The following is a 26688-nucleotide window of genomic DNA, read 5'->3' as shown; positions in this document are numbered from 1 at the left end:
GAAGCTCATAAAATGTGTACGTCTGTTACACTGCATCTTCGTCAGTCTTGTATGATTATTATGATTTTTATGTAATTATCAATTGACTGTGTTTATCAATCATTTATATAGTTTGTTTTATACTGTATCAAGCTCAAAGAGTCTGTGGTAGGTCTGTATTTTATTTTGTTGTGAAACATTCTGTCCAACTGCTAATGTGACATACTGCTAATGTTACGCATTCTGTCTTGTGGTAACACTAGCACATACTCGCAATTAGCAATTTATAATATATATGTTTAATATCAAAGGTAATGATAATTGCACCATACTAGAGACATTTATATCACCACAATAAAACATTTATGTTTATAGCTTATCTGATCTGATATAAAAAGAAAACCTATGTTTGCAGAAAATATTTTCTGTCTTGTTGTCCAATTTGGGTTTGTTTCAATAAATTTATTTGAGAAAAATAAAACAATCTTTTTTTTGTCTGTACAATCTGTTTAATAGATAAATGAACCATTTAGTGCAAGACAAAATACTTCTTTGGATCAAAATATTAAAAAAAAACAACAAGTTTTTACCGGCAATATTGTAACACTAGCACAAACGGTATGGTGATACAATTTTTTTTTTTTTTTTATAAAATGCATGAATAAATCATTGCAAATGTTCTAAAATATGATAGATAAGAAATTGCTGTAAAAGATTATGTTGAAATCACAAATCTGCAATAAATTTTAAAAATCAATATTCGCCGGGAACTTTTTGGTCAACAAAACGTGAAATCTGCCATATGCCTATGAAGTCGCCATGATGACCTGCTAGAAGAAAACAAAAAGAAACTTACAAGCCCGTATGCAAAATTAACCGGGATATAATAAACCTTCCGGTGTATTTCGGCGTAACTTATGTAACCGATTATCATTATTTGTTCGCGCCCTCATGCAGGAACTGTGGGAGAAATCACTCTTCAAATATCTCAATGAAAGAGAGTAAATTATTATTATTATTATTATTGTGATGATGCTGATGATGATGATGATGATGATGGTGCTGATAATGATGATGTTGTTGTTGTTGATGATGACTATATCGGTACGGGAATATACGGGTTTTATTTAACCCATTTAATGGGACGGGCACGGAGTGATAAACAACCGGTTAACCGAATGTAAACAGAAGTTCTAAAACTTGATCTCTTCAACAGGTAGATGGTCTAGCAGGTAGATGCAAATGACAATTTGGTTCTATGGCGTGCTGTAGTTAATTATGAATACCGGCGTATTTGTTTCCAAACGTATTAGCGATGTCAGGATTATGCGAAGGATTGCAAAACTGCATGGTATGTGATTTTGAAATATATTTATTTTCTAACTCGGGACATCACCTGAGCACAGGGGCAGGGTGCGTGGTAATGCCACACCCCTTTAACCCTGCTTTCCCGCCCCATCCCCCAGTACAAATTGTAAAAATGCCAAAATGTAGCCAGATTTATGAATAATCATGTGGGAACTGTTACTAGAACTTCTTAATCACAAGAATAATTGTTTATTATTTTTAAATATTTATAAAGGGTGCCAACTCGCCTATTTATTTACCTGGAGTATCATTATTAAAGTTTATGATTGTAACCATGTTAAGTAACGTATCATGGGCCATTGACAATTATAGGCTAGTTTTGAGGAAATACTGCATTTGCAGATTATTCGACCATCTGGATTCTAGTCCCTTTAACAAACATGATACCTGCAAAATTCAAGTACAAATTCATTCCCTATTGGACCTTAAGCTGTTCACACTCGTACATGCCATATTCCCTGACGGGGGGGGGGGGGGGGGAATTGCCCAGAATTGTAATCCATCTCCTGGTCATACATGCCATATTTTCTGGAGACCATTCAGGGGGATTTGTTCAAAAGGCTGAAAATTCAGGGGGATTTTGATTGTATTCAGGGGGATTTTTTTAGCAGGTCTAAGTTGGCGAAATTTTAAAGTATTTTTAGACGCAAGTATGAAAAAATGTTTTCACATATAGTTTGCTTTGAAAACCTCTTTCATTATTCAGAATTATATTATGTCATGATTTATCATATTTATGCCCCCTTTTGAAAAAAGTGGGGTATATTGTTTTGCACATGTCGGTCGGTCGGTCGGTCTGTCTGTCTGTCGGTCGGTCGGAATACCAAATGGTTTCCGATCAATAACTTGAGAACGCTTTGACCGAGGGACCTCATACTTGGTATGTGTATTGGTCATCACCAGCAGATGAACCCTATTGATTTTGAGGTCAGTGGGTCAAAGGTCAAGGTCAGTGTGACCTTTACATGAAAAACGGTTTCCGATCAATAACTTGAGAACGCTTTGACCCAGGAACCTCATACTTGGTAGGTGTATTGGTCATGACCAGCAGATGAACCCTATTGATTTTGAGGTCAGTGGGTCAAAGGTCAAGGTCAGTGTGACCTTAACTGCCCCCTTTTGAAAAAAGTGGGGTATATTGTTTTGCACATGTCGGTCGGTCGGTCGGTCGGTCTGTCTGTCTGTCGGTCGGTCGGAATACCAAATGGTTTCCGATCAATAACTTGAGAACGCTTTGACCGAGGGACCTCATACTTGGTATGTGTATTGGTCATCACCAGCAGATGAACCCTATTGATTTTGAGGTCAGTGGGTCAAAGGTCAAGGTCAGTGTGACCTTTACATGAAAAACGGTTTCCGATCAATAACTTGAGAACGCTTTGACCCAGGAACCTCATACTTGGTAGGTGTATTGGTCATGACCAGCAGATGAACCCTATTGATTTTGAGGTCAGTGGGTCAAAGGTCAAGGTCAGTGTGACCTTAACATGAAAAACGGTTTCCGATCAATAACTTGAGAACGCTTTGACCCAGGGACCTCATACTAGGTAGGCTTATTGGTCATGACCAGCAGATGAACCCTATTGATTTTGAGGTCAGTGGGTCAAAGGTCAAGGTCAGTGTGACTGTAAGCTGAAAAAAGGTTTTCTGATTGTCCATATTTTATTTAAGTGTCCAAATCCTACTAACAATTTGGCTCCCAAGGGGGCATAAATGTTTCACTAACATCTCTTGTTTTATGATACACTGTCATGTCATACTGTAATGCACTTGCAGAACAAAATATGTCATTGGAAAAATATGTTTTCGAGAAAATTAAATGAAATTTACCTTCCTCCAAAGTCTTTAAAAAAAAATTGCTTAATTCTATCAGCTTTGATGACTTTCAGACAATAAGGGAATAGAATTAATATTATTAATTTCTTCCTTCCAAAAGAGTAATATTTCTTTGCCTTTGATAATTACTACAAATTAATTGATCACTTGTTGTAAAAGTTTGCTTTTGGAGAGTTTCACTCACATACTGTGGTTTCACTTTGTCATTATTGCCTGATGTAAAATTTCAAAAAAAAAAAAAAAATTTTTTTTTTTTTTTTTTTTAAATTCCGGGGGATTTTTATCTCCCGCCGGGAGACCGGGGGATGGATCGAAATTCCGGGGGATTTTTCCCCCCGCCGGGGGCTATGGCATGTATGCCTGGTTTCCCGCTGATTTTTTATTTGTATTTAAAATGAAAAATCAGTGGGGAACCAGGAGATGGATTAAAATTTCAGGGGATATTTCCCCCGCCTGAGGGAATATGGCATGTATGAGTGTGAACAGCTTTAGGTAATTTACAACAGGGTTGAATTATAGCAGCAGTTTTACATACATGTACATTAATTGCCATTTTTCGGAATATGACAAAATAGAACACAAACTGTGAGTGAAACTGAATGTAAACAAACAACTCCACATCGTACATGCCATATCCCCAGGCGGGGGGAAAAATCCCCCCGAATTTCTACCCATCCCCTGGTCCCCCGCCGGGGGATCCATAATCCCCTGGAATTTTTTATTTTTTATTTTTTTTTCAAAACTAGCTTAAGGTTGACAGTGGAAAGCATCAATAATATTATGAGTGTGAAATTCCATGAAGGACCATCATGACTAAGTCCAAATACTATTTTAATTAGAATGTATATATTCTTATAATATAAATGCAGATATTGCGCAAATCTTCGTCACGTAAAAATCCCCTGGTGAAATATCAAAATCCCCTGGAATTCAGACCAAAATCCCCTGGGAAGCCTCTCAGAAATATGGCATGTATGCCACATGGAAGAAAATCATGTAAATAAATGAATTACAATGCTTCACACAGTTGTTGAACTTGTTCACAGCCATCACAAAATCAGGATACATTTTGTACATAACTCTTAATTGATCTAAATACAAATTATGGCCCTTGATTGACTTTATTAAACTTTTTTGTTGTTTTGACAGGCAAATATTACATCATAAATGCATACATTTCTAAGACAATGTGACATATAGTCGAAAGCGCTGTCCTATGACTTTCTTTTGATAAGTTATTACAAAAAAAAAGTTTAAGTGACCATTGAGAGCACAGGTCACTTAGGAGTATGATCAGCTACTATAATCTACACTGACAGTGTCATGGCTAATGTTTAGAAAATTATAGCTTATCATTGCTGACTACTGTGATTTTTGCATGACTTTAACGTACCATTTTCTGAAGGAGTGAAGCAGTAACAGTATGAGCAAATTTGAAATAATTCCTTGAACAAGATCTAGAGCTTTAAGGAAGAGCTTTTATTAACATTTTCCCAAAATGGTCTAGAATTATTTTGGGATCTTTCACAACTTAGCATATATTACACCATTTTATTTATTAAATTGTGTATATTATGTTGACAAGTGGCTTTTGTAACGCTCTTGTGACAGCACTTGTTTTTTAATTTTATATTTGTATGCACATATTAATATTTAAGTTAATTTGGGATGAAATTAGATAATTTTAAACCATCTGATATAAACTTCCTTAAGAGTTAACTTAAATGTTTTTGATTGTTCAGCAGATTTTCTAATATATCCACAAATTAAAATCTGCACATTGAATGTCAGGAAATTTAAGTAAAGTGGTTGTCAGAGCAATATATAGGATTGTATCTAATCATTTTGTAAATTTCTTGAAATTAGCTGTTAATTAAAAGTAGGAAGTTATGTGGTTGAAGCGTCCGTACTATTTCTGCCTAAACAGGATATTAGCAATAATTGTAATAAATCCATGTATAGAATGACTTGGTTTGTTTTAACAAAAAAAAATGAAATCAAACAGGATGTTATCTCTCATCTGATTGAACACAGTGCAAAACTGAATTATTGGTTCAGAGTTGTTTTATCCTAAGATTTGTGAATACAATTTCTAAAAATCATTATGGATTAAGCTTTGAAACATGGAATATGAAAGATTTGGGGACGAAATGCAGCATGCATCTCTGTTTGATTCTACATTAAGGGTAATCCCATAGTTTCATGTTAAACTGAATTGAGGAATTTATATAGATATGATATCTGCTTAAGAATAGTTTACGTTTTATAAGGTAACAGTCTGTTCATATGGCAAAATACATTAATATTAAACAATTATGTCAAAAGTGCTTTTGTTTATTTTGATTTCCATCATTAGCCCAGGGCATTCTAGCTGCAGATTTAATTGTTTAGCAATCTTTATTTCTTATCTACTGGCTCACTGCATGGGAGGGGGGCGGGGGGTGGGGAGCTATTTCTAGGAGTCTTGGCCATGTTTCAATAAAGTTCATACAGCTTGATCATTATTTTCCAGGTGCTATCTCGCATAAACTGTGTTTCAATAAAAATATTGTAAGGACATTAATAATATTTATTCTACCTGCATGTACCTTGTCAGGTGTACCTGAGCATTCTTAGCATCATAAGGTTTATCTTATTGAAATAGGGCGCAGGGGTGCTATTCAGTATATATTCAATTTGAAAGTCAATCTTATGGTCATACATTGACTTCATTTACTTGATTGGTCTGTTATTTCTACCATCTAATTCGATTGGCTTATACAGTCATTGTTCTTAGATCTAGTAGAGACCAACAATGAATACCGTGCACCCCTGGGTTTTTCGGCCAATATTTGCGAGGATGGCAAGAAACCTGCAAAATAGTCCTCAAACATATTCATAGTACAGGAGCGTAGCTGCCAATACGCGAGCAAGCAGCTGAATCCGCATGATTTTGACATTTTTTATAGAGATCAAAGCTGCAGTCAGCATACTTGACTACATGATCCAAAAACTGTCCATTTTCCGCTGCTAAAAAAGCACCTCAGAATGCCCAGATTGCACAATGGTTTTAAAATTTTCTGCGGGTGCAAAACCCGCGAACCCTCTTTGTACAAGTATGAATCCACATGAATAGAGGGCTGGCTACCCTCCTGTAATATATTTAAAATATGTAGATAGTGATGGATCATACCAGTTAAAAAAAGAATATTTGAGTAATCAAGCAGAAGAGAAACTGAATTTATCTTATTTACCTGGTTATAAATGAGAATAGACAATAATGATTATCAGTTAAATATTGATCCACTGTAAGATAATAAGAAAAGATGGGAAATAGACTCCGGTGATAACAGCCAGATATAAATGCAGTTCATCAACAGTGATAAAGTATAAAAAAAATATAACATTATCAGTGAATGTTATTTAATTATTTAACAAAAGCTTGTGTGAGAAAAAGACATCCCCCCCCCCCCCCTCAACCAAAATCCCCTGCCCAAAACCCTGCATTCAGTTTGACTTCCGTTTTGATGATTTAAAGAATTGATCAGGAAGTAAAAATCTCATTATTCTCACAAAGATTACCACTTTGGTATGGCCAATGAGTTTTTACAATAACATAACTACCTGGTATAATGTTTCTCAAGTTCATTTTCTGTCTGTTTTGGTGAAAAAAATAATTGTATCAAATTCAATAATTTACCATAGATGAATAACTTACATTGTGTGAACTTTAGCAAGCTTAAGGTGATAATCCGGTGAAATTAAGCAGCCATTAATTAATGTGTTACATCAAAAATGGCCTTGCTATGCCCTGACCATATGTGCTTATTCTTTTATTTCAGCCATGGCATAGGAGGCCTCCACGGTCAGACACACGGTCAGTTTACATTGGACACAGATACCCGCCAGACCTTGACACAACTGTCTTGGAGCCCGAACTAGAGTACCCGAAAAACAGGATTATATCTTCAAGGGTGAGGGCGGGGCCCAAGTTTTTTGCTTTGATTCAAACCATCTACAGTATTATGCAATGTTCGTTATGAATGAACAATTTCAAAACACCAGGACCTGGTGATCTGTTGCAATTTTCTCAACTATTGCAAAAACCAGCGCATTTTATTAGATTTGCCATGCATAATAATTTTGGTGTTATTCATTATTAATTTATGCGAAACTTATTACTTATTGCATTATCACAAAATATCACACATTATTTTGAAATATCTCTTACTGAAATTAATATATTATAAAATTAAGAAAAAAACACTGATTTTGAATATAAGGAAACCAACTAATATTTGCAAGAGGTCAAAGCTAATTATATAGTAAAGAATAATTTAATGTTAAAGCGTTTGAAACAATATTGTGAACCCAAAATTTGGTACATGTTGTAATTTATGGAGATGAATTTCATAAATTCGTACCATGACATTGTGTGAATTATATACATGTAGATCTGTGTTATATAAATGAACTATAATTATGCATTGTCATAATGTACTGGAATATACCAGAAGTCGCATTGACATCAGTTACCAGTGATTCTATTTTATAACCTTAGTGAGTCTGAATGGTCAATGATAATACAATTTGTATGACACAAATGTAAGACATAAAGTGTTTTTTGCGCAGGAGTCTGTTGGACTATTTCCTCCTACAAATTGAAGGAGTCCTTGTAAAAGTCAGTCTTATAATTGCATGAAGAAAATTTCAGTGCCAAAGGAAAAAGAGAATTAGCCTTAAAGGTTAAAGTTTTCAGAAACTCACCAGAAATACTTATTGATCAATAATATAGTTAATTGTTACTGTCTTCTTCTGCCTGTGCCAAAATTATATGGGTGTAGGACTGCTGACCTCCATTTCAAGTGGAACCCTTATTTACACTTGATGGTTTGTGACATTTTAAAACATATTTTTCAGTACACAGCATGGAATTTCCTACCAAAGAATTTATTCGAGCAATTCCGTCGAGTGGCCAATTTCTACTTCCTGATCATTGGAATAGTACAGGTATATAATTGTAGTAGAACAAGCATCCGGCTGCATGATAATATCTGTTAACAAGCTATATACTACTGCTTTCACTCTACATTGGTGTTTGGCCTATTGGCATGTACACATGACTGTGCAAATGTCCAGTTTTCTGAGGCTTTTCAGAAAATTTAGGTCAATAAAGGAAATTTAAGCTTCTTATATCTCAGAAAAAATGCTGAATCAAATTTTTCAAAGATTGCCTTAATTTATAGCTTGAAATACAGGTAATGGATGTTCATATAATCAACAAGTCATTCCATTGTGTCATATTGTTTAAATTTGATGCCAGGTGGCCATATGTAATTTATGACTTTCCCCAGTGCTGCACATGGCTCTATAAAAATCTGTAATTTTAAAGCATTTTGGCCCAATATGACATTTTTTTTTTAACTGAACCTGGGTTCAAAATGGCATTTTAAGCATAAAAAGGTGCAGTTAACAAATCTTTGCACACATTTTAAATTCTCACAGTCAAATTTTCACCACTCTGCATTTATTCAAAATTTCTTTTTGCATGAATTTTTTTTCAATTAGAATGATCCCGGACCCATTCCCCTTTAGCTGAGAGACAGCCCTTTTTACCAGCATATTTCTATTTCCAGTTAGTGATCGACACGCCAGTCAGTCCAATCACCAGCATTCTACCCCTGCTGTTCGTGGTTACCGTCACCGCCATCAAGCAGGTACGATTGTCTTCTGTATTATTCACTTTTGATTGAATTGTACAGTTATAAACCTTGTTATGTCATCCCATTCAACTATACAAACTGGGTTAACCCTTGCTGTGCGCTTATTTAAAGATTGATCACATCTTTTTGCGTTCATGATGTATGAAAGTAGAAAGAGCACGCGAGCAAATTTCATGAAGCGCTTGCACTACTTAGTAATTTGCTCACTTGCCCTGCTGGGTACATATGGCATAAACACAAAAAAATGCAATCAATACTCATAAAGATACATTATTAGCTCACCTGTCACATAGTGACAAGGTGAGCTTTTGTGATCACAATTTGTCCGGCGTCCGTCCGGCGTCCGTCCGTCCGTCCGTCTGTCGTCCGTCCGTAAACTTTTACTTTAAACGACATCTCCTCATAAACCGCTTAGCCAATTTCATCCAAACTTCACAGGAATGTTCCTTGGGTGGTCCCCTTTGAAAATTGTTCAAAGAATTGAAATCCATGCAGAACTCTGGTTGCCATGGCAATGGAAAGGAAAAACTTTAAAAATCTTCTTCTCCCAAACCACAAGGCTTAGGCCGTTGATATATGGTAGGTAGGATCACCAAATGGTCCTCTACCAAGATTGTTCAAATTATGGCCTTTGGGTCAAAATTGGCCCCGCCCCGGGGGGTCATGGGTTTTCTCTAAAAAAACTTAAAAAATCTTCTCCTCTGAACTTACTTGGCCTAGAGCTTAGATAGTTGTCATGATTCATCGTCTAGTGGACCTCTACAAAGTTTGTTCAAATTATGGCCCTGGGGTCAAAATTGGCCCCGCCCCCTTGGGGTCATGGGTATGCTCTATATGTTTATAGTTAAAACTTCAAAAATCTTCTCCTCTGAACTTACTTGGACTAGAGCTTAGATATTTGGCATGATTCATCGTCTAGTGGACCTTTACAAAGATTTTTCAAATTATGGCCTTGGGGTCAAAATTGGCCCCGCCCCGGGGGGTCATGGGTTTTCTCTATATGTTTGTAGTGAAAACTTCAAAAATCTTCTCCTTTGAACTTACTTGGACTAGAGCTTAGATATTTGGCATGATTCATCGTCTAGTGGACCTCTACAAAGATTGTTCAAATTATGGCCTTGGGGTCAAAATTGGCCCCGCCCTGGGGGGTCATGGGTATACTTGATATGTTTATAGTTAAAACTTCAAAAATCTTCTCCTCTTAACTTACTTGGACTAGAGCTTAGATATTCAGCATGATTCATCGTCTAGTGGACCTCTCACAAGTCTAGTGGGCCTTAGATATTTGGTATGAAGCATTGTTTAGCGGACCACTATTAAGATTGTTCAAACTTTAGCCCTGGGGTCAAAATTGGCCACGCCCCGTGTTCATAGGCTTAGGTTTTCAATATTTTTATATGGTCTTATATAATAAAACTTTAAAAATCCTCTTCTCCAAAATATAAGACCTAGAGCTTTCATATTTGGTATATAGTGTTACCTAGTGGACCTACACCAAAGGTATTCAAATTATTGTCCTGGGGTCAAATTGGCCTTGCTCAGGGGTCATTTGTTTTTACATTGTCTTGTCACTTAAACGTCTTTTCCTCTGAAAGTAAAGGTCAGAATGACTCCATACTTGATATGTAGCATCCTTACATGGTCCTCTCTCAACTTTGTTCAAATGGTTTTGTTTGGCCCCTTTTAGGGGTCACCAGAGCAAAAAATAGAAAAACCTTTAAACAACTTGATCTTATTAACTGCTTGATGGATCTTCAAGTCTGAAGCATCCTAGCATGGGCCTCTGTCAGGTCTTTTCAAATAAATTTACATTTTAATTTAACATTTTCTTCGCATGAACCCCTTGATAGATCTTCAGCAAATTTGGTTTGAAGTGTCCTTGCATGGACCTCTCTTAAATATGTTCACATAATTTTGTTTGGCCCGGTTGCCATGGCAACCTAAAGGAAAATGTCAACAATTGGTTATAATCATCTACTTCTCCTAAACCGCTTTGACAATTTTGATGAAACTTCATAGGAATGATCCTTGGTTGGTGCTTTTTCAAAATTGTTCAAAGAAATTAATTCCATGTAGAACTCTGGTTGACATGGCAACCTAAAGGAAAAGTGTCAACAATTGGTTACAATCATCTTCTTCCCCTAAACCGCTTGGACAATTTTGATGAAACTTCATAGGAATGATCCTTGGTTGGTGCTTTTTCAAAATTGTTCAAAAAAATTAATTCCATGCAGAATTCTGGTTGCCATGGCAACCTGAAGGAAAATATAGGCTGTCGTGTCCGCGCTGTGACTAACTCTTATACGGACAGATTTTAAAAAGACTTGCCATATGTTTTCGACATACCAAGACAACGTGTCGTGTGCAAGACCCATGTCCCTACCTCTAAGGTGAAAGATACACTAAGTGTTTATTTACAATGGAATGCTGAATATGAGGACATAAAGAGTGTTGGCTGTCATTTAGTATGATTGTTTTTTTTTCTGTGCTCAGAGGCAATTTAATATAACTTGCAATATGTATTTGACACATAAAGGCAAGATCAACTTTTTATGTACTTGTTCATAGATCAATGTCACATTGGGGGGCTTTTGTCACATATTTGTTCAATATTCTTTGAGAAACAAGCTATATTAATAACAAAGGTTAAACTCTTTTACTCAGGTGAGCGATTTAGGGCCATCATGGCCCTCTTGTTTTTACATTTTAATTTATTTTTAGAGCAAATATTTTCTTTGATACCTAAAACAAGGATTTTTGGATGTTAAGTTTATAAAATAGATCAGCTATAATTCAAAACTGATTTATGCTACAACATGTATTTTCAGGGCTATGAGGACTGGCTTCGACACAAGGCAGACAGAGAGGTGAACTATCGTAAGGTGGAGCTGGTACGAGATGGCGAGATTTCCTCCATCATGTCTATGGATATTAAGGTCATTATGAATGTTAAGAAGTATTGCCATGCAATGACTTTCTTTTAAGACAAAACTGATGCTGAATTTATGGAAAGTAATCCTGCAGTTTCCAGTTTGTGGGCGAACAGCAAAAGTGATGGGGCTTTCTACACAACTGTGAATAGGGATTTTAAAACCAATAAGATGATGAACCTATTTTCAAATGCAACCCTAAAAAATGGTAAAATCAAAACAACAACATTTCATTCTAAAAGTGTGTCAAATTTGTTCCGGCAATATTTCAATATTTTTTTTTTAAATATTACCACAATTTTTTAGGGTTGCATTTAAAAATAGGTTCATTCGAGTTACTTGAAGTCTTGAACCACAGTATAACTTCTTGTTATGCCTCATTGATCAAAAGTAAGCACTTTCTAAGCATGTCTTTGGCATGACACAAAATTGTTGACAGTTTTGTAAGCAGTGTTAATTAGAATTTATCACATTTAACACCTATAAAGCTTCTTCTCTCTTATTGATTGTTAAGAAGGTGAATCATTTCCATAGAAATGTTCATGTCTTGAATGGGATTAACGCCTGGCCCCATTTTCTTTAACAAGCTCAAGTCCCTAATGGGATCAAGCTAAGCACACTATTTATGTTTGGTGTAATCTGTGTATTTTTCTAATTTTAAAGTTTTGAGACTTCTAAAGGAAATTATGTTAAAGGTTACAATGATGAACTATGATGTAAAATCAAGTAAAAGCAAACTTGTGACTTGGCTTTTATGAAATAAGATGCACTAACCTGTCATGCTTAGGATTTGTTTTAGAAATTTGATATTGTCATTGTTTTGGTTGGCATCATTGTGCAAATATTTTAACCTTGGGCCTAAAAAAAATTACATTTGGTTAAGGTGACCTGACTTTACAGTCTACAAAATAGGTGCCAAACCTAGTGTTTTTATAGTCAGATTGAAAAACAACAACAAAAAACATGTTTTTTTATTTATTTTTTTAAGTGCTTTTTAATATGTAGTTTAAAACCTTGAATGCTGTATACAGATGATAACTTTAACACCATTCTCCAATGATGAAAATAACATTCTTATCTAAAGCTTAATATAAATCAAATAAAATAAAAAGCTTACCTACCCTACTTCTTTTTAAAAAGGATGTAACCCTAACCAAACCATTTTTTAGGCGGAATGGCACTAACTAATTTGTCAATATATTCAAATGAAACTTAGTACACATGTTGCCAGTGACAAAAGGCACATATATACAGCAAGGCCCATAAATCTGGCAATAATAGTTGACTAGTAATTCATCTTTTAAAGTTGCACTCTCACAGATTGACTGTTTTAGCAATGCTTTTTTTTGTCTTGAAAGTAGCAATATTTGCATAAATGTATGGAAACCAGTAGTATAAGACTGCTAATGAAAGACTAATTAACATAAGAAAATTGTTGTTATATGGCTAAAAGGGTTCCTTAGGCTTTAAGATAAATGAGGTTTTCGCCGTTTTCCAAACCATTCTGATCTGTTCTATTGTATTATCTTATATGACTGTATTGAAAGCATTGATGCCAAGATCAGCTGATTCTGAGACAAAAATTAGAATGAAAATAAAACTGTCAATCTGTGAGAGTGAAGCTTTAACTCAACTGATAAAAGCTGACAAGTGTTGTTGTTTGCTCAGCAGTGCTTCAGTGTTTTATCTTGCATATTTCATGATTTAAATTTGATATTTCTTTGTTCCAGGTCGGAGACATTTTACGCATCTCGGCTAATAAGAGTTTTCCCTGCGACATTGTCATGTTGTCATCTGCTGACCCAGAGGGGAACTGTTACATTACCACAGCTAACCTGGACGGTGAAACTAACCTGAAGGTGACAATCCTAGATTCATAGCACTTGATTGAATTTCTCTACTCTTGTAATATTAAATATCTGAAAAAAACAAAACACTAGTTTTTCTTATACTTTAAGGCTAGTGTAAATTATTTTAGAGATTATTTCAAGTGACTTGTTAAGCGATGTATTCAATGATAATTTGATATTATTATATATAATATACGATGCAAATTTGTTCAGTCAAAGTTTATTTGTCTTGGGTTCTATATTATTTTTGTAATTTAATCATTCATTGTCATGAAAAATATTTTTACCCCTTGTATGACAGTATGTTTCCGGATGTAAATATTGGTTATTTTCACATTTTATCAGCCGTTGAAATAACACTTTTAAAAGAACAATCTTAAATTCTTTCACAAGTTCTTGGCATGAATTTTTTTAACCAGGCCTGTTATTCAAAATCAAAAATTTGAATAAGCTCAAATTGCAATTTTCCAGCGCAGGGCTTACGGCAGTGGTCGAAATTAGCACAAGCCCGCAAGCCCTGCTTTGGTAAAAATGCTTTCCGGGCTTGCTCAAATTCTGAATTTTATTTAGATTCCATGCAATAAAACAAGAGTTCGGGCTTGTTCATCCAAAAGTCTAATTTCGATGACTGTTACGGGCATGCAAACTAGTCCAAGCCCCAAGTAAACTCGGGCCTGTTATTCAAAATCAAAAATTTGAATAAGCCAAAATTGCATTTTTCCATCGCAGGGCTTACGGGCATGCAAACTAGTCCAAGCCCTAAGTAAAATCGGGTTCCAATGAATTCATGTTTCACTGATCTTTCCAAGGCGGTAATCCCATCATTTATCCTTAAAGCTATTTTGATGAGTGTGTGCTCTGTTTGTGGTGTATTTATGTATGTGGTGTTTATACATTTTAGTCTATAGTTCATTGTCGTTTGGCCCCTTGCCTAATACCCCATGACAGGATTTACTTTTGAATTTTCGACTATTTAGCTTGTTTCTGTAGTTTTCATTGTATTTTTGTGGTAATTTGACCACGGTTTCAATACCTTTACCTCTCAGACCCACTGTTGCGTAACTGACACCAGACGTTTCTCCCATTCCGGAGATTTCACCCAGCTGTCTGCGGTTATAGAGTGTCAGCAGCCGACCCCTGACCTCTACTCCTTTGTTGGGAATATGACGATCGTCCGGGACAATGGAGAGCACACTGTGCGACCACTTGGCCCTGAACATGTGCTACTCAGGGGAGCCAGGCTGAAGAATACTGCCTTTATATATGGTTGGTGAATCAAATTATTGGTTGCAGGGCCTGTCCTTCAAGTTTCCTATGTACTATTCATTGTGATTTGATATTCATTGACATTGATTCAGCTTAATATATGGCATAATTTTATAACAATTGAAAGTAAACTGAAGACATGAATGAAAAATACTAAGTGTTAAGGTGATTTTTTTTATTCTACTTCTGCTATATCAAATGTAATAAGTAATCTTTACTGGTTACTTCATTTATGAGTGACTGACATTTTTGTTGTAGGGTGTGCCATTTACACTGGTAACGAGACAAAACTAGCTTTAAACTCCAGACCTAAATCAACAAAGTTCTCTCGTATCGAGAGGTATGTTGTTCATGTATTTTATGTATACTGAAATAGTTGTAAACAATGACTCAATATGGTATACATCATTCAGCTTATTACACAATTAAAGTTCTTGAAAAAATAAATAGTAAAAATAGAACAATCAAAACCCGTTGGCTCGATTTCTTTCTAGGATTGAACATAATGTAATAAGAACCATCTTATATGACTCGATTTTCGTGAGGCTTGAAGTATTTTGGATGGTCCATGGAATATGGAGCCAACAGGTTTTGACTGTAGAACTAAATATTAAAAAAGTTAGATTTTTTTTTCAGACGTATGAATACATTCCTGCTGATCTTCCTCTTGATTCTTGCGGCTGAGTCGATGTTCTCCACGGGCCTGAAATACTGGTATGCATTCCGGCCACGTGTTGGACAGCCCTGGTACGTCCCAGAGAAGGAAAAGGACATCAATGTCACGGTAAGTTGTTTACCTGTATAACAAGTCCTACTAATCATGTAATGTATAATTTTCTAAAAGGTATTTGTTCAATGAGAGATAAGATTCAACTTTGTTTCACCTGGTGTTTACAGGAGTTTTAATATTGTAGTATCATAAATGAAATCTATTTCAATTCATCTCTAAAAGTCAACTACTCTGTTTCTTTTACTTTAGTTTGAGTTTCTTAAAAAAAACAAATAATCAAATTATGTGTAGTGACATGAAATTAACATTCTTAATAGTAAATGAACATTCAATGAATATTAAACATATATAAAATGTTATACTATGTGTATGTCAGTCGAAGATGAAAGCAGAGAAAAGCATAATATTAGCCATGCTTTCATTTTAGTCTGTTTCAATATATAAGAGTAAAAATTATAATTTTGCAATCTGATGTTTGATATATATTTTGAATGAAATATGGGAAGATGAAAGCAGTTATCCTGTAGAGTTAACATATGAAATGCTTATACTGTGACTGGTGGAATTTCATCTAACCATGTTATGTTTCAGCCACTGCGAATCCTTGAAGACTTCCTGGCCTTTGTTGTGCTATATAACTACGTCATTCCAATATCACTGTATGTTACTATAGGTGAGCAGATTCAAACTGTAGCTACCCTTGTTGATAGTTGACAGGCTTATTTTATATAGATATTGACTCGACAGGAAAAGTGCAGGGTCGGATCCAGGATTTGACGTAAGAGGGGGTGAAATTAAGGGGCGTAGGTTTTTGACTTTCGCCCCTTCCATAGAACAGAGATTTTTTTGTCTTAAATTGGTGGAAGGGGGGTTTGGGGGTATTCCCTCAAGAACATTTTAACAATTACTAGTAAACCTGACAAAACACTGTCCACCAAGGAATTAAATGGGTAGCAGTGCGGAGGGGAACTGGTCATATTGTTGCCCTATTATCTAGAGAATGAAAGGAGTGAGCGTTTATGTGTTTTATGTGTTTTTGTAGTGAAATATCAATTTCATTTCATGCAATGAACACCAGAAGTCATAATTATTTTAACTATTTTTGGTATCTCACTTAAGCAAACAATTCTTCTGCTTATTTTATGCTTAGAACTCATTTAAAATCGCATAACATGCTAAATTGTCTTGAACTTTAAAGCTTAACTGCAGCAATTTGTATAAAACTGGTTAGTTTGATGGTTTGGTCAAAGCTAGCCAAAATGTTTATTGATTGGTCAATTTTTATCCATTAATGACTATTGACCAATCAAACCATTAAAATGTGCAAACTACCCAAAAGATGACCTTTAGGTAACTTATCAAGGTTTTATACAAATGGCTGCCGATATTAAAAGGCTTGATGTTTTCTATAATTTGAGTAGATCGATTGTATATAACAATGTCTTTATTTTCAGAGTGTATATAACATTGTCTTCATTTTCAGAGCTGCAGAAGTTCATAGGTTCAATGTTTTTTGACTGGGACCTGGATATGTATGATCCTAATACAAATGAACCCGCCAAAGCGAACACTTCTGACCTCAATGAAGAGCTGGGACAGGTCAGTGTGGTTGGGGAATATCCATGTTATTTCTCTTTTTTGTGTGAATCAGGAGGGTGTAACGACTTTTATATTTATTATTTTGTCTCAGCTCTATGCATCTGTTTTTGATCAATGAAATAGGTATAAATGAGACACTTGGATATTATATTATATAAACATTGAAATATAATAGGGCATAATCCAAACTCAAGAAATATATCAAATTAATGTATTATTTTTGTTTTGGATGATGTTAAACTTTTTGTTCTGGTAATCTTATAACTTGTAACTTTTGTTTGTAAGTATCTGATACCTAACACAATTCCATTTGTTTTATTTTTTAATCAAGGTGTGTAAGTGATTGTGTTCTGAAAATGCTCAAGAAGTCATTTCATGTATCATCTAGTATTATATTAGTTTAAGCATTATGAATAATGAAAGTTATTGAAACAACACATATTACACATATATCATTGTAAGGATTGAGGAGCTTAAAGCTTATATTATTGCCTCTCTATTTATATTTACCTCTAATATACAGGGGTTCTAATGTTCAGGATGAATCCTGAAATCTGGATTGAGAGCTTTTAACTTTTTTTGCTTACACATTTGCATTAAAAACAGTAGCAGTACTTTGAAATAAATATAAATTACTTTGGAAACAATTTAAAAGGGTCCAAGCCCCTTTACCCTGCTTTGGGCATGATTCCCTCATACTCACAGAGACCCTCGGCTATTTTTCAGGATTGACTATTATCAGATGTTAGAACCGGTGATTATAATCTATTCTATTCTATCCTGCAGGTGGAGTACCTTTTCACAGACAAGACAGGAACACTGACAGAGAACGAGATGCAGTTCCGCAAGTGCTCTATCTCCGGTAAACAGTACGAGGAGGTCGGCAGTATGCTGTGTCTATCTTCCCCAACAGGAGGGGTGCCAGAACCAGTCCCCATATTTGATGTAAGTTAAGGGGTGGGGAAGTTGCGGTGGAGGGTAATTATCTCAAGGGTATTTTGTTGGTTAAAATGCTTAATTTGGGTAAAAATGTTTTTTAAGTAGTATTTTTTATTATTTGAAGCTAAGAAATATTGCTTGTTGTGGTTATTTGCCATTTATCTCCAATTTGGACATCTAGAAATTTGATCTTAGTACTTGAATGTATATTGAAGGTAGAAGTGCTTATTTTCTGGGGAATTCTTTATTTGGTTTCCATGTTTATTAACATTTGATGGTTCAGAAACTGTTGTGTGTCACTGTAACGCTGCTTATCAGGTGATCAAAAAGTTTATATTTACAAAGCTGCAGGTAAAATAGGATCTTATATTTGTATCAATACAAATGAATTTGGTGAAAACAAATACAAGTTACACAATTGGATTTTTGAGTTTTTACATTGGCATATTAAAATTAAATAATATTCAGCTTAGCAAACAAATGAAAACAGTCTGAGATGTAAATTTATTAAATTTCAGTCATTTTCCATTTTAAAATCCAACAGTGAAATCAAAGTACACCATATTGTAAAATCCATATCATGCTATAATCGTTTTCTGATCCCGTACTTTGCTAACGCTGTGTGTTGAGTGCTACCTTTTACACATTGAGTAATTAAAAAATTATGATATTTACAAATGAATCGATGACCAACTTTTTCAGGAAAGTACTGCTAAGATAATGCACTCAATCATTTATGTGATTGATTCTTGACTCCATTTCAAGAATCGAAATACCAGGAAATGTTGTGTAAAAGCTATTATATTTAAAGCGCAGTTTTATTGGTTGAAACTACAAACAGTACCTTAAAACAAGTAATTAATCAAAGGAGGTATATCAAAAAAGGAATTCCATGATAGGACACTTTTCTGATGACTTGTATCACTTCTATTTCGGTGTGTAAACTTGCATTCATCTTGACTGTACATATTTTGGTGAACACATGTTTACACAGTGAACTTGACGCGTCAAATACAAGATTTCAGAGAAGCATCCTTAAAAAGTTGCATAATATCTCCTATGTACATGTACACATCAAAAAGTCAACATTCTTTCATTTGAATTTAGACACCAGATTTCAGGTAAAAAAAAAAATATGTTGTTTTGTTATCATACTCCAGAATGGTATTGATTTTAACAATCTCCCTCATCATAATAATTAATTATTGTTTGTTTTTCCAGTTGATACAGCTTTGAGTTTGCAATTTTACACTAGTGTCACCAGTATTAGAAGATTTTACAGTGATCTTTTTCACCATTTTTTATCACCAGAGTGATTTTTAAACTTTGTATTGTGACAGCTAAGGTGTCATTGTTGTCATTGTAGTTGTGCTAAACTGTAATTTTGGCCATAACTAAAAAGTGTTAAAATATTCAACTGAAACTTAGTACGGTACACATGCTGCAAAATACAATCCACAGAAGTAGAGCAAGACCCATAATTCTTGCTTTCATAGCTGTCAGGTTTATATGTCCCATGTTTAAATGGAAAACAACAAACTAGCATTGGTGTTCGCTCCGTGGCACTTTTGTTTCACCATTTTGTTTGTAGCCTAGTACCTTACTTTTTGGTTCCTTTAAACATTTTCAACCCTGCACGAGATTTATTTGGGCACGTCTTCTTTCTATGTGTTAATGGTAATGATGCTTATTCAGTCTTAAAAAAACACAAATTATCCTATGACAAAACTGTAATCTTCTGAAATATTGGTTGACAACAATATACAAATAGCTGCTACACTCTTAATGATATAAATTAAATAGTTTAAAGCAGCTTCTTTTAAGTTTGACTATTCAAAGATTGAGGAGAGCTTTTCTACTCGCCCTAGCTTCGGCGTCTCACTTTGTTTAAAATTGTGCATGCAAGTTACTATCATATCCGTACTATCAAGGCCATATATGTCAGTAACCACTTGATGTATCAAATTCATATGATGGATCATGTATGTATTTCATAACATGACTATGGCTGGATGCCATTATGCAATTTTTTAAATGTCTTAGCAGGCTATTGATTTTATTCATGATATTCTATGGCTTGTCTGATCTACATGTACTTTTCTGATAATATGACATTTTTTCCACCTAACTATGTCAATATAGAGCTCTGCTTTGAATGTGGTACAGCGCATTTCTGTCCCTGAGAATCATATTAATACAATTATACGACTGTTCAATTAAATTTATTATTATATTTTCAGACGGACATTGAGACATTTTTCACATTGTTGGTACTATGTCACAGTGTGCGAGTGGACCATTCCCAAGCCGTAGAACTGGGGGCATCCACCATGTACAGTTATGATGGATATGAGTATGACTATCAGGCTCCATCTCCTGATGAAAAGGCTTTCATAGAGGCCTGTAGGAGGTGGGTGACTTTGGTGTACAGATGGGGTGTAATGTTGGGTGTAATGTAGGGTGTAATGTAGGGTGTACTGTGGGGTTCAGGCAAAACTCCCATGGGAAAAATTCCCACACCCTTACCCAGCACCAGAATTTTTGCTAAGTGTGACAATTTCTCACTTCTATCATTTTTGACTATTTCTTCCCATTTTCTAAGGTAATTAGCCATATAATGAATGTATCAGGTATCCGTGCACTGATCAAATGTTTCATAAACAGATGAACGCAATTCTTAAGTATTCAATGTTGATATTTACACTCATTGTTTCAAGAAGAAAATGATTGTGATAATACATCTACAACACTGAAAATAACCTGCTTTAATCACATCACTGGTTTTATCAACCTACCATTCATTTTTCCACAATAAAATGTCATATGCCTACAAACAAGACAGTGTTTTATGTACAAGAGGTATTCTGAAGGTGTTACACATATTGTAATATGAATGACATTGATATGATTTGTGTTTAGAATCCCAAGTTGAGTGTAAATAAAGTCTGATTTATGTAACATGTCCTTTGACTGTGTATTTGTAATTGTATGCAAACCAGATGTAAAAACAACATGTTTTAAACATGATTTATTTTATAACAATTGTCAGTCTCGTTGGCACAATGTTGTATGAGAGTGTGGTCTTGTGCTGTGGGGGAAAGGGGGGACCTGGAGAAAACCCACTTGTTTGGCTTGGTGACCACCAACCCAACTCACATGCACCCAAGCCGGGAATCAAACCAGGGTCGGCTTGGTGAAAAGCATGTGCTCTAACCACTATGCAAGCCTGACAACAAAACGTGTTTTGAGTTGGGTTAATAAAAGTAACTGTGTTCCAGGTATGGTATAGTGTTCCATGGACCACATGATGGGATGATGGAGGTCACCTTCAAAGGTGAAATGAGGAGATACAAGTTACTACACACACTTGATTTTGATGCAACAAGAAAGCGGATGAGTGTTATTGTGGAGAATGAGAGGGGTAAGACATTGTGTCATTGTCATTCAAACACTTTCATTATGCCTATACTCAATTGTCAAGATATGGAAATATGATTCGTAATGATTAGTCATCAGAACTGGTCATTTTATTTGCACATCTGTTCTTAATGAAAAGAATCTGGGGTATTCAGATGGCCTTGATGAAGTTGGCAGTGTTGTCATGGTAGTTTAAAACCCTTTAGCCTAAGTGGCCATTACTAAAAAAGTGTTCAAGAAATGAAATGAAACTTAGTAAACATGTTGCCAAAGACAATGTGAATGTGTACAGCAAGGCCCATTACTTTGGCTTTAGTAATTATTGAGTTATGTCCCTTGTTTGACTTGAAAGCATACATTGTTGGCATTTGCCCTGTGCAACTGTTGTTTCTCTGTGAAATAAGAATTTAACACAAAATAGATCAAACTTACTGTAGATATGATTAAAACATTCAGAGATTGCCATGTTGAATATAGTGAAAGAAATTTACACTCAAGATGTTAATTTGACACTTAGTTTCGGATAGCTTAGATACATGTCATTTTGTATTGTTTTCCCTTATTTCAGGTGAGATTTACCTGCTGTGTAAAGGTGCTGAGTCGACCATGTTGGGTAGAGTGACAGAGGGGGATAAGGAGTCTGTGCTCACTCATGTAAACGAGTATGCCATTGTAAGTACATGTGTTCATCCACTATGAGTATTTAATAGTTACACATTTTAGCAGGTTTTTAGTCAAGTGTATTTTACCCCCAGATTTCAATCTGTATGTCTAATATACACTTTGGTGGATTGGAAATTGCCTAAATTTAATGCTGTTTATAACACAAAGCTTGAAAATCATTGTGTTCTTCTGTAATTTTGCATACTTTTGAACATTATCTGGAGCACTGTGAAAGTGTTAGTTGAAAAACCCAACTATTGTTAAGAAATAAATAACGCTTTGAGCTAATGATATGTTCATATCAAAACAGCTTTCTTTCCAATACTTAAACTTTTTTTGCAAGCAACGTTTCTTTTGAAATGAAGATAAATTGGTGCACAGTATCAGTTCTATCCCACTGCTTGTCAACATTGTGTTTAGATTTTAATCAAGATTTGTATAAAACTGGGATAAAGTGTCCATGGATTATCTTTGGCCAGTTTCGGATAGATTTGATTAGAGGAAGTAATTATTGGATATATATTGGCCAATCATTAAACATTTTGGCTATCTTTAACCAAACTATAGAGTTAACCAGTTTTAGACAAAACTGCTGTAAGTGTTTGCTACTACGTATTTCATACGTATTTCTACGTATTTCATATTTCAAAATCGCATGCTGGTGGCAATGAAATAGTGGTTGAGCTAAGAATAGTACTAATTGTGTATGTTGAAGAGATATAGAATTATTTTATTACAAAAAGTAAATGTTCACTGAAATGTGTTGTGTGACTGCAAAAATGATATACCTACCTTAATTCATATATGAAGTAATTTCTTTTAAGCCATCCACCATTGAAATACTGAAGCAATAAGATTCTTTCTGTTAAGTTTAAGCTTGGTTTGAGACGTTGAACCATAAAGAGAACCAGATTCTGGATGAAGCCAAGGCATAAAGTAAGGCAATCTATGTTTTGTTTCAGCTTGGTTTGAGGACTCTGGTGTTAGGTTTAAAACAGTTGGACCCTAAAGAGTTTGACAGGATAGACCAGACTCTGAATGACGCCAAGACAGCCCTGCAGGACAGGGCAGATAAGGTACATGAGAGAAAAAAAACAGGATGATAAAGGTTTAAGATAAATCCTGAAATCAGGATTGGGAGCTTTTAATTTAAAAGCTTGTTTTGTGCTGGTCATTTGCATTCAAACTTTAAAGAAGGACCTTAGATATAATATGAAACACTCCCACTTCAAAAACGTGTTTTGACTTTATTTAGTCTTCATCTGGTGATGCATATACCGGTAATAATATACAGTCTAACCCTGTGGCTCGAGGTCCCCAAAATACCTAGAGCCTTAGGGAATTTGAGCCAAGTGGGAATGCCTATATCCAGTATTAAGAAATCGGTTCTTTACATCGAGTTCGAGTCATCGAGGAAATTGAGCCAAGCGAGTTCAATCTGTCGGGATTCGACTGTATTAGTACTTTGAAATTGATAACATAGATGGCTTTGAACATAATTTCAACAGGGGAATAAGTCCTTTAACCCTGCTTGTGTTCTGAATCCTTCATACTTAAAGTAAATTTCAGGATTAAGACCTTAATTCAGAGAATTTTTTTAAATTAGTGAGATGGATGTATTCGATTTTTGAAACTAAACAGCATGCAGTAGTTTAAACTGTGGTAGGTTTTATCCTGATTTTTGACCATTTGTTGCCAAAACAGGAGTTTTGTAAAAAAAATCTTGGGATTTTGAGAATTTCTTGCTGGCCTAAGATGTGAAAATGGATAAATGTTGAGAGTACATCAGGATAGATGCTGGGTTTATAAAAATGGATAATAGGATTAAATAAGTCAGAATTTGTTGTTTTTTTTAAATAAAATTGAGAATTTGTCAACATGTCATGCATTTGTGTAGTTTAGATACAAATGTTAATAATTTGACTCTTGTGTATTTTAGCTGGCAACAGCATACAGTGAGGTGGAAGTGGATTTACGGGTGTTAGGAGCCACAGCAGTCGAAGACAAGCTACAGGAAGATGTGCCAGACACTATACAGTCTCTACTGGCTGCTGGTATCAAGGTAACTTGTGTATCCTAATGTTTCAGGTTTTCAATGTTTGTAAAGTAGCACCAGTAAATTTGGCACATATCATTTTCTGTGTTCAAATAATGGGATTAGAATATAAAAGAATATCTAATAATAAAATTCATCTACCTTATAGCAAATTTAAAATGAAATGTTAGTTATTGTGAATATATGATCTTAGTTAACAAGTTATATAGATATCTATGAGATCACTAATATAGGCCAATTACTTAAAATCACTACCTTAATTACAACACTGACTACCAGCCATGTTACCCTGTTGGTTCTCCAGGTCTGGGTGTTGACGGGCGATAAAGAGGAGACAGCGGTCAACGTCAGTCATTCTGCGGGACATTTCACCTCTGATATGACCACTCTGTCCATTACCAGGCAGAGAAATCCTAAAGATTGTGAAGAACTAATCCGGACACATACGCAAATGTAAGCAGAAATGTAACATATAGTCAAATATAAGGATGAATGTTACACATACACATATATAAGGATGAAGGTTACTCAAACTCAAATGTTTCTGAGGAATGCTACACATACTGAAATATTGGCAATATGTTACAAATATTCAATATACAGACAAATGTTACACATTCTTAAATGTAAGGCTGAACTTAACATATACTCAAATATTAATGTAAAGTTGAACTTATCACATACTCAATTGTAAGGTTGAACTTAACACATTCTCAAATAAAAAGGTTAAACTTAACACATACTCATATGTAAGGTTGAACTTAACTCACACTGAAATGTAAGGTTGAACTTAACACATGCTGAAATGTAAGGTTGAACTTAAAACATACTCGAATGTAAGGTTGAACTTAACACATACTCATATGTAAGGTTGAACTTAACACATACTCATATGTAAGGTTGAACTTAACACATACTCCAATGTAAGGTTGAACTTAACTCATTCTCCAATGTAAGGTTGAACTTAACACATACTCATATGTAAAGTTGAACTTAACTCATACTCCAATGTAAGGTTGAACTTAACACATACTCCAATGTAAGGTTGAACTTAACACATACTCATATGAAAGGTTGAACTTAACTCATACTCCAATGTAAGGTTGAACTTAACACATACTCCAATGTAAGGTTGAACTTAACTCATACTCCAATGTAAGGTTGAACTTAACACATACTCATATGTAAGGTTGAACTTAACTCATACTCCAATGTAAGGTTGAACTTAACACATACTCATATGTAAGGTTGAACTTAACACATACTCATATGTAAGGTTGAACTTAACTCATACTCCAATGTAAGGTTGAACTTAACACATACTCATATGTAAGGTTGAACTTAACACATACTCATATGTAAGGTTGAACTTAACACATACTCATATGTAAGGTTGAACTTAACTCATACTCCAATGTAAGGTTGAACTTAACTCATACTCCAATGTAAGGTTGAACTTAACACATACTCATATGTAAGGTTGAACTTAACACATACTCAAATGTAAGGTTGAACTTAACACATACTCATATGTAAGGTTGAACTTAACACATACTCAAATGTAAAGTTGAACTTTACACATCAAGTATAAGGTTGAACTTAACACAAACTAAAATATAAGGTTGAACTTAACTCATACTCATATGTAAGGTTGAACTTAACACATACTCCAATGTAAGGTTGAACTTAACTCATACTCCAATGCAAGGTTGAACTTAACTCATACTCCAATGCAAGGTTGTACTTAACTCATACTCCAATGCAAGGTTGAACTTAACTCATACTCCAATGGAAGGTTGCACTTAACTCATACTCCAATGCAAGGTTGAACTTAACACATACTCATATGTAAGGTTGAACTTAACACATACTCATATGTAAGGTTGAACTTAACACATACTCCAATGTAAGGTTGAACTTAACTCATACTCAAATGTAAGGTTGAACTTAACTCATACTCAAATGCAAGGTTGAACTTAACTCATACTCCAATGTAAGGTTGCACTTAACTTATACTCATATGTAAGGTTGAACTTAACACATACTCATATGTAAGGTTGAACTTAACACATACTCCAATGTAAGGTTGAACTTAACTCATACTCCAATGTAAGGTTGAACTTAACACATACTCCAATGTAAGGTTGAACTTAACACATACTCATATGAAAGGTTGAACTTAACTCATACTCCAATGTAAGGTTGAACTTAACACATACTCCAATGTAAGGTTGAACTTAACTCATACTCATATGTAAGGTTGAACTTAACACATACTCATATGTAAGGTTGAACTTAACTCATACTCCAATGTAAGGTTGAACTTAACACATACTCATATGTAAGGTTGAAC

At 34.9% G+C, this 26688-nt stretch overlaps 1 protein-coding gene across 11 annotated transcripts in view; it reads left to right on the top strand.

The window, feature by feature from the left end:
* The first annotated feature begins 1130 nt into the window (after nucleotides 1–1130).
* The window catches only part of LOC128219680 (phospholipid-transporting ATPase IF-like), a 46892-nt gene continuing 21334 nt past the window's right edge, over nucleotides 1131–26688 (top strand). For 6 of the 11 annotated variants that reach the window (XR_008258623.1, XR_008258624.1, XM_052927582.1 and 3 more), the window contains exons 1-18: nucleotides 5078–5369; nucleotides 7005–7136; nucleotides 8083–8172; nucleotides 8799–8879; nucleotides 11714–11821; nucleotides 13546–13674; nucleotides 14712–14931; nucleotides 15190–15271; nucleotides 15568–15715; nucleotides 16253–16334; nucleotides 17145–17260; nucleotides 18047–18205; nucleotides 20440–20609; nucleotides 21478–21620; nucleotides 22185–22288; nucleotides 23242–23355; nucleotides 24219–24341; nucleotides 24640–24788. Coding sequence is in view for 9 of the 11 variants with exons in the window: in XM_052927582.1 (XP_052783542.1) it covers nucleotides 5307–5369; nucleotides 7005–7136; nucleotides 8083–8172; nucleotides 8799–8879; nucleotides 11714–11821; nucleotides 13546–13674; nucleotides 14712–14931; nucleotides 15190–15271; nucleotides 15568–15715; nucleotides 16253–16334; nucleotides 17145–17260; nucleotides 18047–18205; nucleotides 20440–20609; nucleotides 21478–21620; nucleotides 22185–22288; nucleotides 23242–23355; nucleotides 24219–24341; nucleotides 24640–24788 (2213 nt within the window). In the remaining 2 variants the exon portion in view is untranslated. Of the gene's footprint in view, nucleotides 1331–5076; nucleotides 5370–7004; nucleotides 7137–8082; nucleotides 8173–8798; nucleotides 8880–11713; nucleotides 11822–13545; nucleotides 13675–14711; nucleotides 14932–15189; nucleotides 15272–15567; nucleotides 15716–16252; nucleotides 16335–17144; nucleotides 17261–18046; nucleotides 18206–20439; nucleotides 20610–21477; nucleotides 21621–22184; nucleotides 22289–23241; nucleotides 23356–24218; nucleotides 24342–24639; nucleotides 24789–26688 lie in introns of those variants that run through there. The other 5 variants (XM_052927577.1, XM_052927575.1, XM_052927580.1 and 2 more) reach the window with 2 other exon arrangements.

The sequence above is a fragment of the Mya arenaria genome, chromosome 15 (genome assembly GCF_026914265.1).
Source record: "Mya arenaria isolate MELC-2E11 chromosome 15, ASM2691426v1".
NCBI classification, from domain to species: Eukaryota; Metazoa; Mollusca; class Bivalvia; order Myida; family Myidae; genus Mya; species Mya arenaria.
Note: the sequence above shows the minus strand (reverse complement) of the source record. Positions and strands in the feature narration are given on the sequence as shown.